The 18073-nt window shown below is 41.8% G+C and overlaps 1 protein-coding gene across 1 annotated transcript; it reads left to right on the forward strand.

Annotated features, from left to right (window-relative positions):
- Nucleotides 1-979: 979 nt before the first annotated feature.
- On the forward strand, nucleotides 980-3013 carry LOC124280233. The gene is made up of 3 exons (XM_046716137.1): nucleotides 980-1012; nucleotides 2301-2536; nucleotides 2821-3013. The coding sequence occupies exons 1-3, from the start codon at nucleotides 980-982 to the stop codon at nucleotides 3011-3013; spliced, it is 462 nt and encodes a 153-aa protein (XP_046572093.1).
- Nucleotides 3014-18073: the final 15060 nt, after the last annotated feature.

Raw genomic sequence — 18073 nt, forward strand, 5'->3', positions numbered from 1 at the left:
ATATTTACCCCTACAGATTGCGTTTATTTATCATTACTTTTTCTCATTTGGAAGAAACATAAAAATAAATCTAACACATGTTAGCCGCGATTTTGTGTGCTGGCGATTAGGTGCCTGACTCTGAGTGTGTGGGTTCGAATCCCGGATGGGACTCAACCTTACAAAAGTACTAGAATCTGTACTTTACTGACAAGGTGTAATCCCAAATCTAACGAATGCTACATTTGACCACTTTCTAAACGCTATTGTGCATTCAAAAAAATATGTGAAAATCGGTTGGAATGTTCTAGAATACTTTAACGCTGAAGTTAGCTTTTGGCCATATTACAAAAACACCACCACCACCACCACCACCACCAACAACAACAACAAAACAAACAAACCCAAACGGGGTTCGCTAACGCTGATCATGAGACATTACATCACATATATTTCACACTCACCTGCGACACATACATCCCTGAGTTCATCATACATTATAGGGGGCGGTGGGGTAGCCTAGTGGTTAAAGCGTCCGCTCGTCACGCTGAAGACCCGGGTTCGATTCCCCACATGGGTACAATGTGTGACGCTTATTTCTGGTGTCTTCCGCCGTGATATTGCTGGAATATTGCTAAAAGCGGCGTAAAACCAAACTCACTCACTCACTCATACATTATAGAATCAAATGACTAATGGTCATTTTCACCAATACAGTGTTTTGATGAAATCAAACGAAGTGAAATTGGTGTGAAAACAAACGCCGTGCTCGGAGCACTGCACACGTTAGAACTGTAAACAAAGACTGCAACATTCATCAACATTTTCACCTATTTTGAGAGATCAATACGTCTATTCGTTGCATACCTGATCTCAATATTTTGAAAACATGCATGGAAAGAGTGTCGTAGCAAGAATAAGGGATAATGAAAATATATACATTACAATGATTCGGTAATTTTTGAGAATTATTGTGAAAGTTTCCGTCCTGTATGACGCCATGAAAAACGCAAAATCTCGCACAACGACCACGGTATTTATCACACATAATAATACATAGATGGCAACATGTTTCTTCCTACATCCGTGAAGATATCAAATATACATCGTCGGTCACTACTACAACAGCTGTACGCTAAAAGCAAAATATAATTTTGCACTTAGTTGTGTTTTTTTACAAAACACCTCATTATTTATACTTGAATTTACATCACCAGACAGGAAATGTATTATTCCACATTGCTGTGTAAGTATATATCTGTTGGTAGATCCAGTGTCCGGGAGGACAAATTCTCGCACAACGTTCATTTTTTAGAGATTAAGAGAAACCCAACTTATTACTCACCCGTTGAAGATATCACTGTTTAATAATTTTACTATGTTATTACACATTGTGTAATAACATCGCGTGATGCCGTACGTATGACGTCAAAGTGGTTTACAGTTATGACGTCACAATGCTAATAACTCTGTCACAATAGTATTAGACCTTGCTTGACTCGCGGAAAGCTGAGAATCATCACACTTTGCTCGATGTTATTTTGCTAATGTTGGGTGAGTAATACATAAAATACTAAAGTATGTCCCTTGTAATACCATATTTATGAAACTCGTGGATGGTATTAGTATCCAACTCGCTTTCGCTCGTTAGATACCAAACCATTCACTCGTTTCATACATATGGTATTACACGGGACATCGTTTAGTATTCTCTATATCTACATTATCTGCGACCGCCTCAGTGGTGTTGTGGTTAGAGCGTCCGTCCGGAAAGCGGAAGGTCGCGGGTTCGATCCCCGACCGCGTCACATACCAAAAGACGTTAAAATATGGTACTTGTTGGTCTCTGCCTGGCGCTCGGCATTAATGGGTACAACAAGGACTGGTCGGCTCGGAGTCAGTATACTGTGTCTGAGTGGGGTATTCATGCTTCACTGTGGCATGGTATCTCAGTGGGCTAGCACTATGAAACTTGCTTCAGTCTGGGCTAGTACAAGCAGCCGCACATACACATACACACGCATGCACGTCGTCATATGAGCAAAATATTCTCAAGCACGACGATAAACCCAATTTCAGCTCAGCTCAGCTCACCACCTACATTATCTGTGACGTCATGTCACTCTGATGTCACTATATTGTGACGTCACGTTATTGTTGCCGATAAGCGCATGGAAACAGGCCGCAGCATCTACAGCGTCGAAGATTATCTTCTAAAATGGGCTGCAAACAAACTAAGGTTATACCTTTCATGCAGACATCTCCAGAGGAGGCTCTGACGGGCAAGATCAACTGTCCTCACGAGCTGTACTACGCCTTAGTGTCAGGTGACACGGCCCACACCCCGCCTGTCAGGGGCGGAGATTCTTCAACAGCTACGAGATGAGGGTTTGGTCCCCGACCGTCAGTCCAGCGGAGGAGTGGCCTTCTCTGTCCCCGCCGTGGAGGGGGTTGTTCCCCGTGGCAAAGCTCCCCGACGTCTGGAGCAAATCCCAGTGCGATGCTTCTACACAGCTGAGAGGAGGAGACAGAAGGCTGACGAATTCAGATTTAACAAGTATGTGAGTGAGAAAGTTTTAGTTTTACGCCGCATTTAGCAATATTCAAACAAAATCACGGCGGGGACACCAGAAATGAGAATGATTTAACAAGTATGTCCATACCTTAGATGTAATCAGTGTTGGTGAAAGTCGTATTAAATATCGTGATCTATGCTCTGAAAGAGAGACTGCATGAAGTTAAACGTTGCATGAATATAGTTTCATCAACGCTGAGAATGACATATGTATCAGTCAGATTTGATTGACACGTTCCCATTCCAAACATACATGCATATTGCAGGCTAGTTGATCAAGTACAGAGGAAACAACTGGACAGGGAAATCAAGCACAAAGCTGTCAAGGACGAGAAGAAACGTCGCCAGTTCCTCAAGAAAATGAGGGCAGAACATCAGCTCCAGATGAGGGAGGAGAAACTAAAGAAGCTGGAGGAAGAGCGGGCGGAGAAGAAGAAGAAGACGTCATTCAAGAATTAGATGAAAATGCGTATGGATGGGGTTAGGGTGATGTCGAGGGTCGGGGTTGGGGATAGGCGGGGCGGCCTCTAAAATAATTATTCATACCCCAAAATGATTTTTAAAAATGTGTACATGGTATAAAGATGTATAACATAACATAGTAATCAAAACGTTTTAAAGCTTGTTGTTGATAGGCCAGTTGGTCGTAACAAATAACTATGAATTATCGCAAAAACTTTCAAAAATATGTACAGGCGCTGTTAGTGCTAAAGAGATATATAACATTTAAGCGATATGTATAAACATAACTTTTTAGAGATCGTTTATGATAGGACCTTGGGTGAGGATCGGCCATTAACAATCTGTTGTCACTTTTGCTTTAATCAATGCATCACTGTTCATATGAAGTATTTCGTACAGTGTCTAATATCTTTCCCAAAGAGGGTTATGTACCTTGTTACTGAAACATGTAAATCATCAAGACTGTATTTTATATTGTGAATAAAATATTCAACTAAACACTCAATTTGTTTCGCAGTATGTCATTATGCAATTGCATATTTCTGTGGCGAAAAAAGGGAAAATGTTCCACCCTTTGATTTTGTGAGTCAGTGGAATAAGTAGGAGCAATATTCCGGCATTATCTCGGGCGAGATACCATAAATGGGCTTCACACTTTGTACCCATGTTGGGAATCGAACTTCTGTCTTCGGCGTGAATTGATCACCACCCTTTATGAGATATAAACCTCATTTTAAATGAATTCATACGAAGGGGTCTCAGTAGCCACCCTGTACCGAATCTATGTTCGAAATATACTGAATTCTGTTCAGATAACATATGCATCTATTCCATATACACGGGCTGTTGGTTAGCCTGATAGTTAATGTGTTCGTTAGCTAACCAGTTTTATTCCCTCACATTACATACCCATGAAGATCCGGGTTAGAATTGGTTGTCAGCACCCCATGCTTGTCGTAAGAGGCGACTAATGGGATCGGGTGGTCAGGCCCGCTGACTTGGTTGACACATGTCGTCGTATCCCAATTGAGTAGATCGATGCTCATGCTGTTGATCACTGGGTTGTCTGGTCTAGGTTCGATTATTTACAGACCGCCGCTATATGGCTGGAATATTGCTGAGTGTGGCGTTAAACAGCAACCAAACCAACCAACCAACCCTCACATTACAACATCACGTACAATTTCTGTTGTGACAACATTTTTAAGCCGTGATTTTTTATCAAATTGTTTCACTAATACTGACAGCAAAGGTTGGCGCGATAAACGAACAAGCTGGAGGCCATTAGATACGCCGTGACACTAGGAGTGTACTTTCTTCTCTACGTCAGTATAGCACAGCTGTCAGAATTTAATTGAATAATAATACATGGAAGATTAAAAATGCACTTGTTCACGGGGCATTCACTGACTTACACTTTCTTCACATATCCCTCTGGCCGACCGAACAGGTGAGGAGACAGGTGGTGACCTCAGTGTAGGTACGGCGGCGTGTACACGGGAGACGTGATCACGGTGACAGATGACGTCGTCCCGGCACGACCTCACTTGAGCGGCACTGACAGCACAGAACTGCATCTGAATCATCCTTGATGACAACACTTGTGATTGTGATTGATCGAAACTCGTATTCCAGAAATGCTTGTTTTTTTAGCAGTGACCTGGAACGTGGTTTTCCGTCCTTTCAAGCATTATTGCACTGGTTTTTTTATATGTAACCACTGTGTGTGGCGGGCGCGCGTGTGTTTAGTGTGTTCCGTGTGTAATGTGCCTTTGTGACGTGTGTGAGAGTGAACATGTTGACAATATTGATGATGGTGTTAGCAATGTGAAGTTTGATGACCTTAGTGATAATGTTTCACCAAAGTTAAGAAATTCTGATGTGTTAGCTCACCTTTACATTATCACATTTGTCCCCTGAGCAGAAAACTCAAATGTCAGATTTGATTCATGAGTTCTCTCACCTTTTCCTGATGTGCCCGGACGAACTGATGTTATAGATGTAGATGTAGGTGATGCTGTGCCTGTAAAACAACATCCGTATCGGATGAATCCTGTGAAAAGTGAAATTCTGCCTAAAGAAGTGAAATAGTTGTTGGACAATGACATTATTGAACCCAGTGATAGTCCGTGGAGTTCACCATGTCTTCTTGTGCCGAAAGAGTGGTGGAGGAGATTGGAGCTGCTGTGCTGACATGAAAGCTGTCAATGCGCTCTCACGAAGTGATTCTTATCCAATCCCGAGGGTGGACAATTGCATTGATCGCATTGGTCAAGCTCAGTACATAAGTAAGTTTGACTTATTGAAGCACTTCTGGCAGGTTCCACTCACAGACGGTGCAAAGTAAATATCGGCATTCGCTACACCAGATGGACTGTATCAATACAAAGTGATGCCGTTTGGTCTGAAGTACGCACCAGCGACGTTCCAGAGACTCGTCAACAATGTCGCATCTGGTCTTGATGGTGTCGAAGCTTACATGGGTGATGTCATCCATTATGACATGGAGTGAGAAGACCATCTAATATGTAACAGATGAGTGCTATGGGGATGTGTTATTGTTAATTAGAATGTCACATTAATTAACTTTTAGTTATTATGGGTCACAAAAATTTGGAGTGTGGATTTGAACTCACACCTTGAACTATGTATTTTCACCTGTTGAGAGTGGGCTTGGGAGTTACCTGCCCTCTGTTTGCTTTGCTTCAGGTCAGATTGTTGAAGCTGAGAAGCTGTGAGTAAGTTCTACATGATTCTAGCGTGGCGTAGCTTCTGCTAGAAAAATCTAGCATTGTATAATAGGTATACTATTCACACTTTGGTAAGGATCGGATCATTGATTCAACAGAAAACTGTGATGTGGGGTCTAATTTGGTTTAAATATCTAAGCTTATTGTAAGCATCGATCCTAGGTTTCAGTATGTCACTGCATCTTGTGGATCCCATACCTGCTATTGACAGGTGTTGTGTACTTGTCAATGACTCGTTCCATGATTTGCAAAATGGTTGATTGGTGCCATGAAAACCATTTGTATGGTTACTCATGTATCAAGTGCATAAGGTTAGATTAAAGTGGATGTTTCCCTAAACAAGGCTTACCATATTATTATTTATCCAGTTTTAAATGGATACAATTTCAAATTATAAAACTATGTTTAAGTAAAGTTGGGAATATTTGTGATCCTTAGCAAAGTGTGAGTAGTATATATAAGGGATGGTTGTTGAGATGTAGGAGAGGACTACTACTGCTTTGGATTTTAAGCTATCTGCCTGCTAACATCGACGTTTCAAGACTCAAGAGACCTACCACTCATCTACATTGAGCTTTCGCAGCTGTCAACAATCTTCAATCAGTATATCTGTTTTTTTACCGAGAATATAAAAACTTTGTTTAGTTGATATTTTAGATTTGTGACCCAATATTTTAGATTTGTGACTCAATTGTATTGTATTGTATTGTACTGTCATTCATTGTAACCTTGGTTATTGTTTATTCAATATATTATTGAATATCATAAACTTGTCTGCTCTATTTTTGCTGGTTTAAAGGTCACTCACCAGCCTTTTTTCTCAGTAATTTCTAAACCGAAACGCTTGTAGTAAAAGGCAATTAAAAGGATCGGGTTGTCATCTCGCTGACCTGGTTGATGTATGCCATCGTCTCCCAGTTGAGCGATGCTCATGATTTTAATCGCTTGAATGTGTGTTCCTGACTTGATTATCTACAGACCGTCGTGATATGTCAGGAATACTGTTCAGTGCGGTGTTAAGCAACAAACAAACAAACAAACAAACACGTAAACAGATAGCAAGTAAACTATACTTTCACATGAGGATTACTCACATGTAGCAGTCTACAAATGAGGGCGACGTTACTTTGTCCTCAAATGTCACGCAACCAGGAAGTTTCTAAGATATTCAAACCTTGCTGACCCTCACGAATAAATGATCTGCAAATTTCAACTACCGTTAATGTAACGGTAAACGTATGAATTCTCTCGAGGCTTAATTGCCTGTTTATATTCTTTTCGTTTGCTTAGTATACTGCGATGAAATGACAATAGTGTGCAGCATATCTGTAATGAAGAGTGAGTGAGTGAGTGAGTGACCGGGCCTTCAGCGTGACGAGCCGACGATTTAACCACTAGGCTAAGTATACTGCGATGAAATGACAAATGACAATAGTGTGCAGCATATCTGTAATGAAGAGTGAGAGAGTGAGTGACCGGGCCTTCAGCGTGACGAGCCGACGATTTAACCAATAGGCTACCCCACCACCTTATTCCTGTAGCATCACGGCGGGGGGCACCAGAAATGAGCTTAACACATTGTATCAGTTGCTTGAATCGAACCCGGGTCATCGGGCGTGACGAGCGAACACTTTAATCACTGGGCTACCCAACCGCCCCTTGTAATGAAGAGGTTCGCTGACTTGGTTGACACATGTCACCGTATCCCGGCTTCGTAGGTCGTGGCAAACAACAAACATAAACACACTGGCCGACTAGGAGCCGCTCTCACGCCTACAATGCACAGAAGCGACGCCGCACAGACGGAAGACCTGTACAGCACGTGTCTTTGTAAGATGTACCACAGGAGAGATGCTTGATACGATTGTCAGAACACAGTTCCTAGCCACTGATGATGGTGATATTGATAAGATCCTTGTCTTCTCGACACTAGATTGGTTGGTTGGTTTGTCGTTTAACGCCACACCCTGCAATATTCCGGCTTTATGGGGGCGGTCTGTAAATAATCGAGTGACGACAATCCCGTGATTAACAGCAAGAGCATCAGTCTACACAATCTGGATACGATGACATGTGTCAACCAAGTAAGCGAACCTGACCACTGCACCCGATCCCGTTAGTCGCCTCTTATGACAAGCATGGGTTACTGAAGACCAATTCTAACCCGGATCTTCACGGGTTCGACACTAGAGATCCTTGAAATGATGCAAGAAATAACCCCCAAAAACAACAACAACAACAACAACAACCAATAACACCACACAATTTTCTGTTTTGTTTTCTTCATTATCTGGTCTTCTTAGTGTAACATGGTGTCTTTCCGTTATTGAGAAGAATATGACCATTATTTTCTCACTCTCCGCATTATTTCACTTTTACTGTAGGCACAATCTGATGCCACTTGAACCTCTCGCTGCTCTTAAGTTCTAAAACAAATAAGATTTACTTCATAGTATCCATCGAAAGCCCATTTCAAGCGCTGCTTTATTCTTCCAAAGTTCTAAATGACAGGTATAAGATTGCTGGATAAAGAAAGGGAATGGTATTGTTACGTACTTCACGTGATACTTAAAGACGATATTCAGTAAAAATATGAAATGTTATCAATTATGAAGCATGTGAAACATCGTTAAAGTCTACTCGTGATCCGGAAACTACCGATAGTTAAGCAGAGTTGACATCACGTAACCTGAAGTCATAGTGGGAAGTTAACTCATTGCTTCAGTGTAGTGTTAAGTGACTGAGTGAGTTTAGTTTACGCCGCACTCAGCAATATTCCAGCGATATGGTGGCGGTCTGTAAATAATCGAGTCTGGACCAGACAATCCAGTGATAAACAACATGAGCATCGATCTGCGCAAATGGGAACCGATGACATGTATTAACCAAGCCAGCGAGCCTGACCACCTGATCCCGTTAGTCGCCTCTTACGACAAGCATGGGGTTACTGATGATCAATATTCTAACCCGGATCTTCACAGGTCTGTAGTGTTTAGTAGATAACTAACGCAATAGCACCACCAGACAACAACGCCATAAAACTGTTTAGTGAGTGAGTTTAGTTTTACGCCGCTTTTAGCAATATTCTAGTAATATCATGACGGGTGCATCAGAAATGGGCTTCAAACATTGTACCCATGTGGGGAATCGAACCCGGGTCTTTGGAGTGACGAGCGAACGCTTTAAGCACCGGGCTACCCGACTGCCCCTTAAACATTTTTTCGCACAATGACCATACACATATTCGTTCATATCAATATTAGCCCGTGCTTAACTGCAATAGTCTGGGGAGGGGCACAGAAAGCGTCGTAGATCTATCAGACGATCAGTCAGATCTTAAAGCCTTTGGCTATAGCTCGATGGCTTCCTTTAAATGTCTGCGTGTGCGTGTGCGTGTGCGTGAGCGTGTGCGACCAGACACTTTTACGGCTCTGTCTCAAAGGACTTCTTGGCGAAGCTGTATTTGAAATCCCTTTTATTTTGAATTTTACGGTAGATCATGCAAATTAGTAAAGTTTAGTCAACAGTGTCTCAGAGACACGATGTTTGGGTGCGGGTACATTCATGGTATGGTAATAAAGCCGTTTTGTACCTCTGTGTTTAGAAAAATGTGACTTCATTGTTAATGCATATCCGGTTTTATATAAAAATGTATTTATTACCTGCTTTTATTACAAACTGCTGTTATTAAAAATAGATTCAGATCTGTCAATTTGTCTGTATGATTTCCCCAAAAATCGGAGCGGCGCTGCGAACAAACCTGCGCGGTTGCGATCGCTATCTTTGTTGACACTGTTCCCCTTTTGGAGCTCTTTTCATGATATTATTCCTGTGCTATATAAATGATTTGATTTCCGGTGCACGCAATGGTGATCACATTTACATTATAAAACGGGTGACCTGCAAATTGACATTGCTGATTCCACTGAATGAACCGCAAGTGCCAGTTTTAAATTAAATAGAGTTACAGAAATAGAAAAGCTGAATAAAGTGTTGAAACTTGTTAATGCTCTGTATCTGTAAATGATACGTTGGCCGTTTTTATTTTCTTAACCGTTTTCAGACTAGTAACATTTAATATCGTTTTGTTCAATTTCCTTGTGTTTACTCTCTTTTGCGCGGAAGTTTACTTATAAAATATATCAAACGCCTTATGTTCGTGATGAATGGCCCGGAGTGAAAGTGTCAGTGAGTGAGGGTGAGTGAGTGACTGAGAATATCGGACTGAAATTGTGTGTGAATGAGTGCGAAAATAACTGAAGAAAGAGCCTGTTGGAGTGAGTGTGAGAATATCGGAGTGAAAGCGTGTGAGTGTGTGGGTGAGAGTGAAAATAACGGAAGATAGAGCCTGCTGGCGTGAGTGAGTGTGAGAATATCGGAGTGAAAGTGTGTGTGTGTGTTTGTGAGAGTGAAAATAACGGAAGATAGAGCCTGCTGGCGCGAGTGAGTGTGAGAATATCGGAGTGAAAGTGTGTGTGTGTGTGTGGGTGAGAGTGAAAATAACGGAAGATAGAGCCTGCTGGCGCGGTGAGTGTGAGAATATCGGAGTGAAAGTGTGTGTGTGTGTGTGGGTGAGTGAAAATAACGGAAGATAGAGCCTGCTGGCGCGAGTGAGTGTGAGAATATCGGAGTGAAAGTGTGTGAGTGTGTGGGTGAGAGTGAAAATAACGGAAGATAGAGCCTGCTGGCGCGAGTGAGTGTGAGAATATCGGAGTGAAAGTGTGTGAGTGTGTGGGTGAGAGTGAAAATAACGGAAGAAAGAGCCTGTTGGAGTGAATGTGAGAATATCGGAGTGAAAGCGTGCGAGTGTGTGGGTGAGAGTGAAAATAACGGAAGATAGAGCCTGCTGGCGCGAGTGAGTGTGAGAATATCGGAGTGAAAGTGTGTGAGTGTGTGGGTGAGAGTGAAAATAACGGAAGAAAGAGCCTGCTGGCGTGAGTGAGTGTGAGAATATCGGAGTGAAAGTGTGTGTGTGTGTGGGTGAGAGTGAAAATAACTGAAGATAGAGCCTGCTGGCGCGAGTGAGTGTGAGAATATTGGAGTGAAAGTGCGTGAGTGTGTGGGTGAGAGTGAAAATAACGGAAGATAGAGCCTGCTGGCGCGAGTGAGTGTGAGAACATCGGAGTGAAAGTGTGTGTGTGTGGGTGAGAGTGAAAATAACTGAAGATAGAGCCTGCTGGCGCGAGTGAGTGTGAAAATATCGGAGTGAAAGTGTGTGAGTGTGTGGGTGAGAGTGAAAATAACGGAAGATAGAGCCTGCTGGCGCGAGTGAGTGTGAGAACATCGGAGTGAAAGTGTGTGTGGGGGGGTTAGTGTGAAAATAACGGAAGAAAGAGCCTGTTGGAGTGAATGTGAGAATATCGGAGTGAAAGCGTGTGAGTGTTTGGGTGAGAGTGAAAATAACGGAAGATAGAGCCTGCTGGCGCGAGTGAGTGTGAGAATATCGGAGTGAAAGTGTGTGAGTGTGTGGGTGAGAGTGAAAATAACGGAAGATAGAGCCTGCTGGCGCGAGTGAGTGTGAGAACATCGGAGTGAAAGTGTGTGTGTGTGGGTTAGTGTGAAAATAACGGAAAAAAGAGCCTGTTGGAGTGAATGTGAGAATATCGGAGTGAAAGTGTGTGTGTGTATGTGAGAGAGAGAGAGAGAGTGTGAGTGAGTGAGAAAATAACGGAAGAAAGAGCCTGTTGGAGTGATATGAGTGAGTGTGAGAATATCGGAGTGAAAGTGTGTGTGTGTACGTGTGTTTGTGAGAGAGAGAAAATAACGGAAGAAAGAGCCTGTTGGACTGACTGACTGAGTTTGGTTTTACGCCGCTTTTAGCAATATTCCAGCAACATCACGGCGGGGGACACCAGAAATGGGCTTCACACATTGTACCCATGTGAAGATTCGAACCCGGGTCTTCGGCGTGACGAGCCAACGCTTTAACCATTAGGTTACCCCACCGCCCCGAGCCTGTTGGAGTGAGTGAGTGTGAAATTTAGGAGTTTGAGAGAGTGAAGCGAGTGAGTGAGTGAGTGGTCGAGTGGATGAGTGAATGATCTGGAACATACGACATGTTTATACAAAAACCATTTACTTAAAAAAACAACACACTTTTCAAAGAGGAAGGGTGTAATCTTAAAATAATACCAGTAATATCATTAAGTCGTCTCTTTGCTGCATATATGCACACAGTGGCTAGTTTTCTATTTTCTCCAAATTTCGGAAATGGTCGTTGGACATTTGAGCTTGAACTGCCTATTGCCTTTATCCACATACCCCATAAGCTGCCCATTAAAAATTTAAAATGGCTGCCCCAGGAACACGTCACCAGTGAGAGATCATGGGTATTTTGGTAGATATTATCTGTAGTGAAGACCGAACACAATATTCCATTGAAATAACCATAACCATATTCATGTTCACTGTCTTTTTGTTTGTTATACAAATATACGTGCCCGAGTGCACGCGTACCTAAATGGATCAGCACTTTTAGTCCTCGGAGTTTCATACACATCTTCGCCCAGATTCATTAACATTTCTTGAAATCGTCAACAGCATCACACAATCTTCTTTCAACACGCCCCTTCCCATAATAACCCGCCCGTCTTGGGGATGGGCGTAGGGATACGCCCGATCAAAGGTAGCCGGGAGAGCACACAGACACATCACGCTTTCCAAATAGTATCTACCGCCCGGTAACATAGTTCCACGGAGAAGGAGATATGCACGGAGATGTCGAGTAGCTGGAGAGAGTATTAGTTTACCATCTGTACAATATAGAGATTATTATAACCCTGAAATAGCAACTAGGGTGCACCTGAGGTTTGACGTCATAGGGTGCGCTTCGATTCCCACCTCGGGCGAATTAAATATGTGAGCGTATCGTAGACAATAGTGGTATGAAACATACTTCCAGCAAATAATTAATGACTATTCTTTGGTCAGCTGGAAGGAGTGAGTGCAGATGTGGGCGTGGGAGTGGATGTGGGTTTGGATGTTGATATGGGTTGGGTGTGAAGGATAAATGGATTTTTCTTTATAATGTTGGTATACATATAATACGAAACTATAGACGGGCTGGAAAAAGACACACATTAATTGGGGGCGGTGGGGTAGCCTAGTAGTTAAAGCGTTCGATCGTCACGCCGAAGACCCGGGTTCGATTCCCCACATGGGTACAATGTGAAGCCCATTTCTGGTGTCCCCCGAAATGATATTGCTGCAATATTGCTAAAAGCGACATAAAACCAAACTCACTCATTCATTAAAAGAAATAAAAATGATATATACAATGGTGATATATTTGCAACAGGTATCATAGACGATTTGATATGCATAATTTCAATGAGTATCTCACAACAAGCCAGCAAAGTGACGTTTGTAAATATTTGTCAAATCCATGTGTCATGTACTCATTCAAGATCCGTGTTAGAACTGATCTTCAGCAACCCATGCTTGTCGTCAGAGGCGACTAACAGAACTGGGTGGTTAGGTTTGCTGACTTGGTTGACACATGTCTTCGTATTCCAACTGCGTAGATCGATGCTCATGCTGTGATCACTGGATTGCCTGGTCCAGACTCGAGCATTTACAGACCGCCGCCATATAGTTAGAATATTGCAGATAGCGACAGCGCTTCTGTCCATTGGGCCACCCATGCCTCCACTTAGTTAGAGTTCATGAACGATGGAACTGTTTGATCAATAAGCATAAAATGTATATTGTTGAATTATGAATGTGAATGAAAATATATGATAAATATATATATCGGTTTGGGTTGGTGGGTAGTTGATAGTTAGGTGGGTGTATGTTGAAGGGGACACAAATTCTTTGAACAATTGACAAGCCTTTGCGTGTGTTTATGAAGGCACCACCGTTGGGACCATATACGCGAACACCTGGTAACATTTAATAGTGATTCATAAACGCATGATATATTTGATATATTCAAAATTGACGTGGCAGAGACTTCTTGTGGATGTGTGGCGGTGGAGTATCCTAGTGGTTAAAGCGTTCGCTCGTCACGCCGAATGCCCGGGTTCGATTCCCTACATGGGTACAATATGTGAAGGCCATTCCTGATGTCCCCCGCCGTGATATTGCTTTAATACTGCTAAAAGCGACGTAAACCTAAACTCACTCACTCACTCTTGTGGATGTGTAAAGGGTATTGTCGCTTCCATTTTATTTTTTGTTTGTTCCTGCACTGTAATGCAAAAACATTCAAATCAGATTTCACAACAACAAACTGTGTAAGATAGACAACTGCCCCTTCCTCTCAGAGAAAAAAGTCTAGCACAAATCTAGGTCCCTTAATATTAAATAACCGCTCCCAAAGTGGAAGTAACTCTCCGTATCGCAGAGACGGGAATATGTTAAGTCACGTGACATTAATGTTTCTTTGATGTAACCGCAACGGCCAGCCTAAATATACACATTTCAAAACACACGTCAAAAATAGTTTCTTCTGAACCACTACATAGCTTGTTTAAACAAATCCCCGAGCCTATATGGGCGGTCTATATTTTCGTTTGCATAATATTTTATTATTTCGGCTTTCGAAAACGAATGTTAAGTCAGGCTAATTTTGATATGTCAATACCCACACCTGATTTTGTTGAGGTTTTGTTAGATATTGACATACATTCTAACCACAAGACGGTGCTTAGGTCAACAGTGATTGTGACCAGGTTATTTGTTGAGCCCAGATTGTAAAACATGGAAACCACAAACTCAAACATAAACATTTTAAAGCAAACACCCACCATTGACAGTTTAATCTATGTATTTAGGAAAGACAGGTACTGTATCATGTTGATCCAACTCAAACTGGCTCGAGCGTTGGTAGGCAACAAGCGACCGGATGTACAACGCAATACATTCTTACATATTGGTTTGATTGTTGTTTAAAGCCGCACTCAGCAATATTCCAGCCACATGGCGGCTGTCTGTAAATAATCGAGTCTGGACCAGACAATCCAGTGATCAACAGCATGAGCATCGATCTGCGCAATTGGGAACCGATGACATATGTCAACCAAGCCAGCGAGCCTGACCACCCGATCCCGTTAGTCGCCTCGTATGGCAAGCATGGGTTACTGAAGGTTCATTCTAACCCCGACCTTCATGGGTGACAAAATGTGGAGCTAAAACAATCCCAATATGAACTATATACTCCTCACAAAAAGTTAAGCAACACAAATTTTTAGTCTCATTACATTTTCATTTATTGAAATTGCAAATCATGGAATGATGCAATAGAAAGGTGAAACATATGTACACACGATTAACAAAATGAAATGAAATGGTATTGAGCAATAATAGACTAACAAATCATCAAAAGCATGTACCCGTGAAACAGTCGTGCAAAATGTGCTGCATTGATGGAGCAAAATGTTAACATTCAAGTTCAAGTCAGTTTTGGGACAGTGAAGCAGTGTTCAGTAACGCGTATGGCCATCATGAGCAGGAATGCAAGCTTCAACACGTCTTTGACCAAATGAGCCTTTAAAGTTGTTGTTGTGGAATGTTCTGCCCTTCTCTCTGTAACACCTGTTCAAGTTCATCCAGAGTCTGGGGGTGAACATGGAGAGTGTAAACACGACTTCCAATAATGTCTCAAGCATATTCAGTGGGATTAAGATCAGGTGACCTTGCAGGCCAGTCTATATGTGTGATGTTGTTGATCTAAACAACATGATTAAAAACTCTTTCTCGGGCATTATCATCCACCGCTTGTTGTACCAGGGGAATGATTACATGTAGGTTTTAACCGATCAGACTGCATGTGTGAAATGTGGAGCACCTTCATGCCACACATTTTGCATGTTGTTTCTGAGGGTGGTTGTGTTCTGGGGATGTTATCAATGTTATCAGATCAGTTTGTTTTCACTGCTAGTGGCAGAGACAGCTGGCAAATACTGATTGCGCGAATAATTGACCGCGCGATGTAGTCTCTGTCAATTCCGCGAAAGGTTAGTACGTTTACAGTATATCTCTGAATATTTCCCTTTCAGCAACATGCCGGCAAAAATCGCTGTCGAGATTGATAAAGATATTACACTGAAAATACTTGTTACTTAATTTTTTGTGAGGAGTATATATGGAAAATCAAATATTGATATATCTGTGTAAATGCTATACTTAAAAACCTATTTTGAGAAGTTATCGAAATTCATTTGCATATGGTGTAGTTAGAGGATGGGATTAAACGTAAATGCTTTGAAAACTGTTTTGATAGCATATATTGCGCGGCGCATGGGATACCATTATATTTGTTGAATCGCACCTGCATGATATGCGCCAACAGGAACGGTCGATTGAGATTGTTAGTGGTATACATGTTAAAGTGAGTGAATGAGTTAAGTTTTACGCCGCTTTTAGCAATATTCCAGCAATATCACGGTAGGGGACACCAGAGATGGGCTTCACACATTGTACCCATGTGGGGAATCGAACCCGGGTCTTCGGCGTAACGAGCGAACGCTTTAACAACTAGGCTACACTATTGCCTCTGCTTGGAATGAACTTGGGTAAACAAAGAAACAACTGACTAACGTCTTGCCTATATAACTGGACGACAGGAGTGAGCTATTAATAGCCTTTCGCATCTGACTGACTGACTGACTGACTGAGTTTGGTTTTACGCCGTTTTTAGCAATATTCCAGCAACATCACGGCGGGGGACACCAGAAATGGGCTTCACACATTATGCCCATGTGGGGATTCGAACCGGGGTCTTCGGCGTGACCTTTCGCATCTTAAGTTGAAACGACAAACACAAACGTATATATCAAATATGACTGGTTCGTATCCCCAGCGCCTCTACATGTTAAAGGCACACATCAAAATGACAAGACCATAAGCATCGGATCGAGGACGAGCCACTGGAGTGTAACAGGTGAAGGCTTCGAACAGCCGTGTTGACTGAACGTTGGGCTGTGTAAGGCAGACAGACGATCCTCAGACTAATAAGACGTGTCAACCAAACTGGCCAGACATCTGATGGTCACAGAACTGGAAGACCGAGAGTGACGACTGTCACCTGCACAGTCTCCATCTGCGCAACTGGATGTTCTCAGTGACGTCTTCAACATCAGCAGCTTTGGGGCTTGTAAGTCGCAATGAAGATGCTTTTCAACATATTCACGTTAGCTGCGTTTGAAAATATTCGATAGTACTAGGCTGGCGTGTACTTTCTTTTGTACATCAGTTTGTATGTAGGGCGTCACCATCGACTGACTCGGCTACATTAATGAGGAACGTGAGGCGTTGAGGTCGCTGGTGGGTGTAAATTAGGGGTGACTATTGAGGTCTAAGGAACTATTGAGATATCGATAGACTATTGCATGCTACTATTGCGATGTCGATAGTCTATTGCAAGCTACTATTGCGATGTCGATAGTCTATTGCACGCTACTATTGCGATGTCGATAGTCTATTGCATGCTACTATTGCGATGTCGATAGTCTATTGTAAGCTACTATTGCGATGTCGATAGTCTATTGCAAGCTACTATTGCGATGTCGAAAGTCTATTGCACGCTACTATTGCGATGTCGATGCACGACTATTGCGATGTCGATAGTCTATTGCACGCTACTATTGCGATGTCGATAGTCTATTGCACGCTACTATTGCGATAACTATTGGGATAGTTCAGACAAAATTCAAATTTCAGATATATTGCCATTTTCTACCAACTTCTTTTACATAAAACTACTTAAACCATAAAATGTGTTCAGTTGTTTATTCATTATAACTTCAGGTCAGTATTTGTCAAGTTGTCATGATCGACTTCTTCATGAACATGAGTTAGTATTAAAACATTCCACAACAAGCCAACACATTCACACAGGATTTAATACTATTTATTACAAAACTGTGGTTTGCAGACTCTTTCATCCCTACAACTTTGTATGTAAAATAACATACAAAATAAAGAATAAATACTGGCTCTGTCACATTTTTTGATAAATGGTCACCTTTCAGTTTCAAATGAAAACACTTACTGTGTGAAAAGGTTGAAAATTAAACAGTTCACAGGTAGATATGTTTTAGTTTTGACAACATGAAGATGAAGAAATATATCCAATGCACTGAACAGTCAACAGACTCAACAGATTTAAAGAAGACAATAATCTGTTGTCACTATGAAAGTATCAAGAAATCTCACAAATAAATCTGTCAGCAGATAAGTTGGTGACTCAAGTTGAAAGATAGGTTAACATAATTGGCAAATTGCAACATTTCACATTAACTCTTATTTTACTCAAATAGTGTGATGAAGGCAGATAATAGTTCATTTTTTATCTTTGTTTCCA

The sequence above is a fragment of the Haliotis rubra genome, unplaced genomic scaffold (genome assembly GCF_003918875.1).
Source record: "Haliotis rubra isolate DU_JTF1 unplaced genomic scaffold, ASM391887v1 Scf262, whole genome shotgun sequence".
NCBI classification, from domain to species: Eukaryota; Metazoa; Mollusca; class Gastropoda; order Lepetellida; family Haliotidae; genus Haliotis; species Haliotis rubra.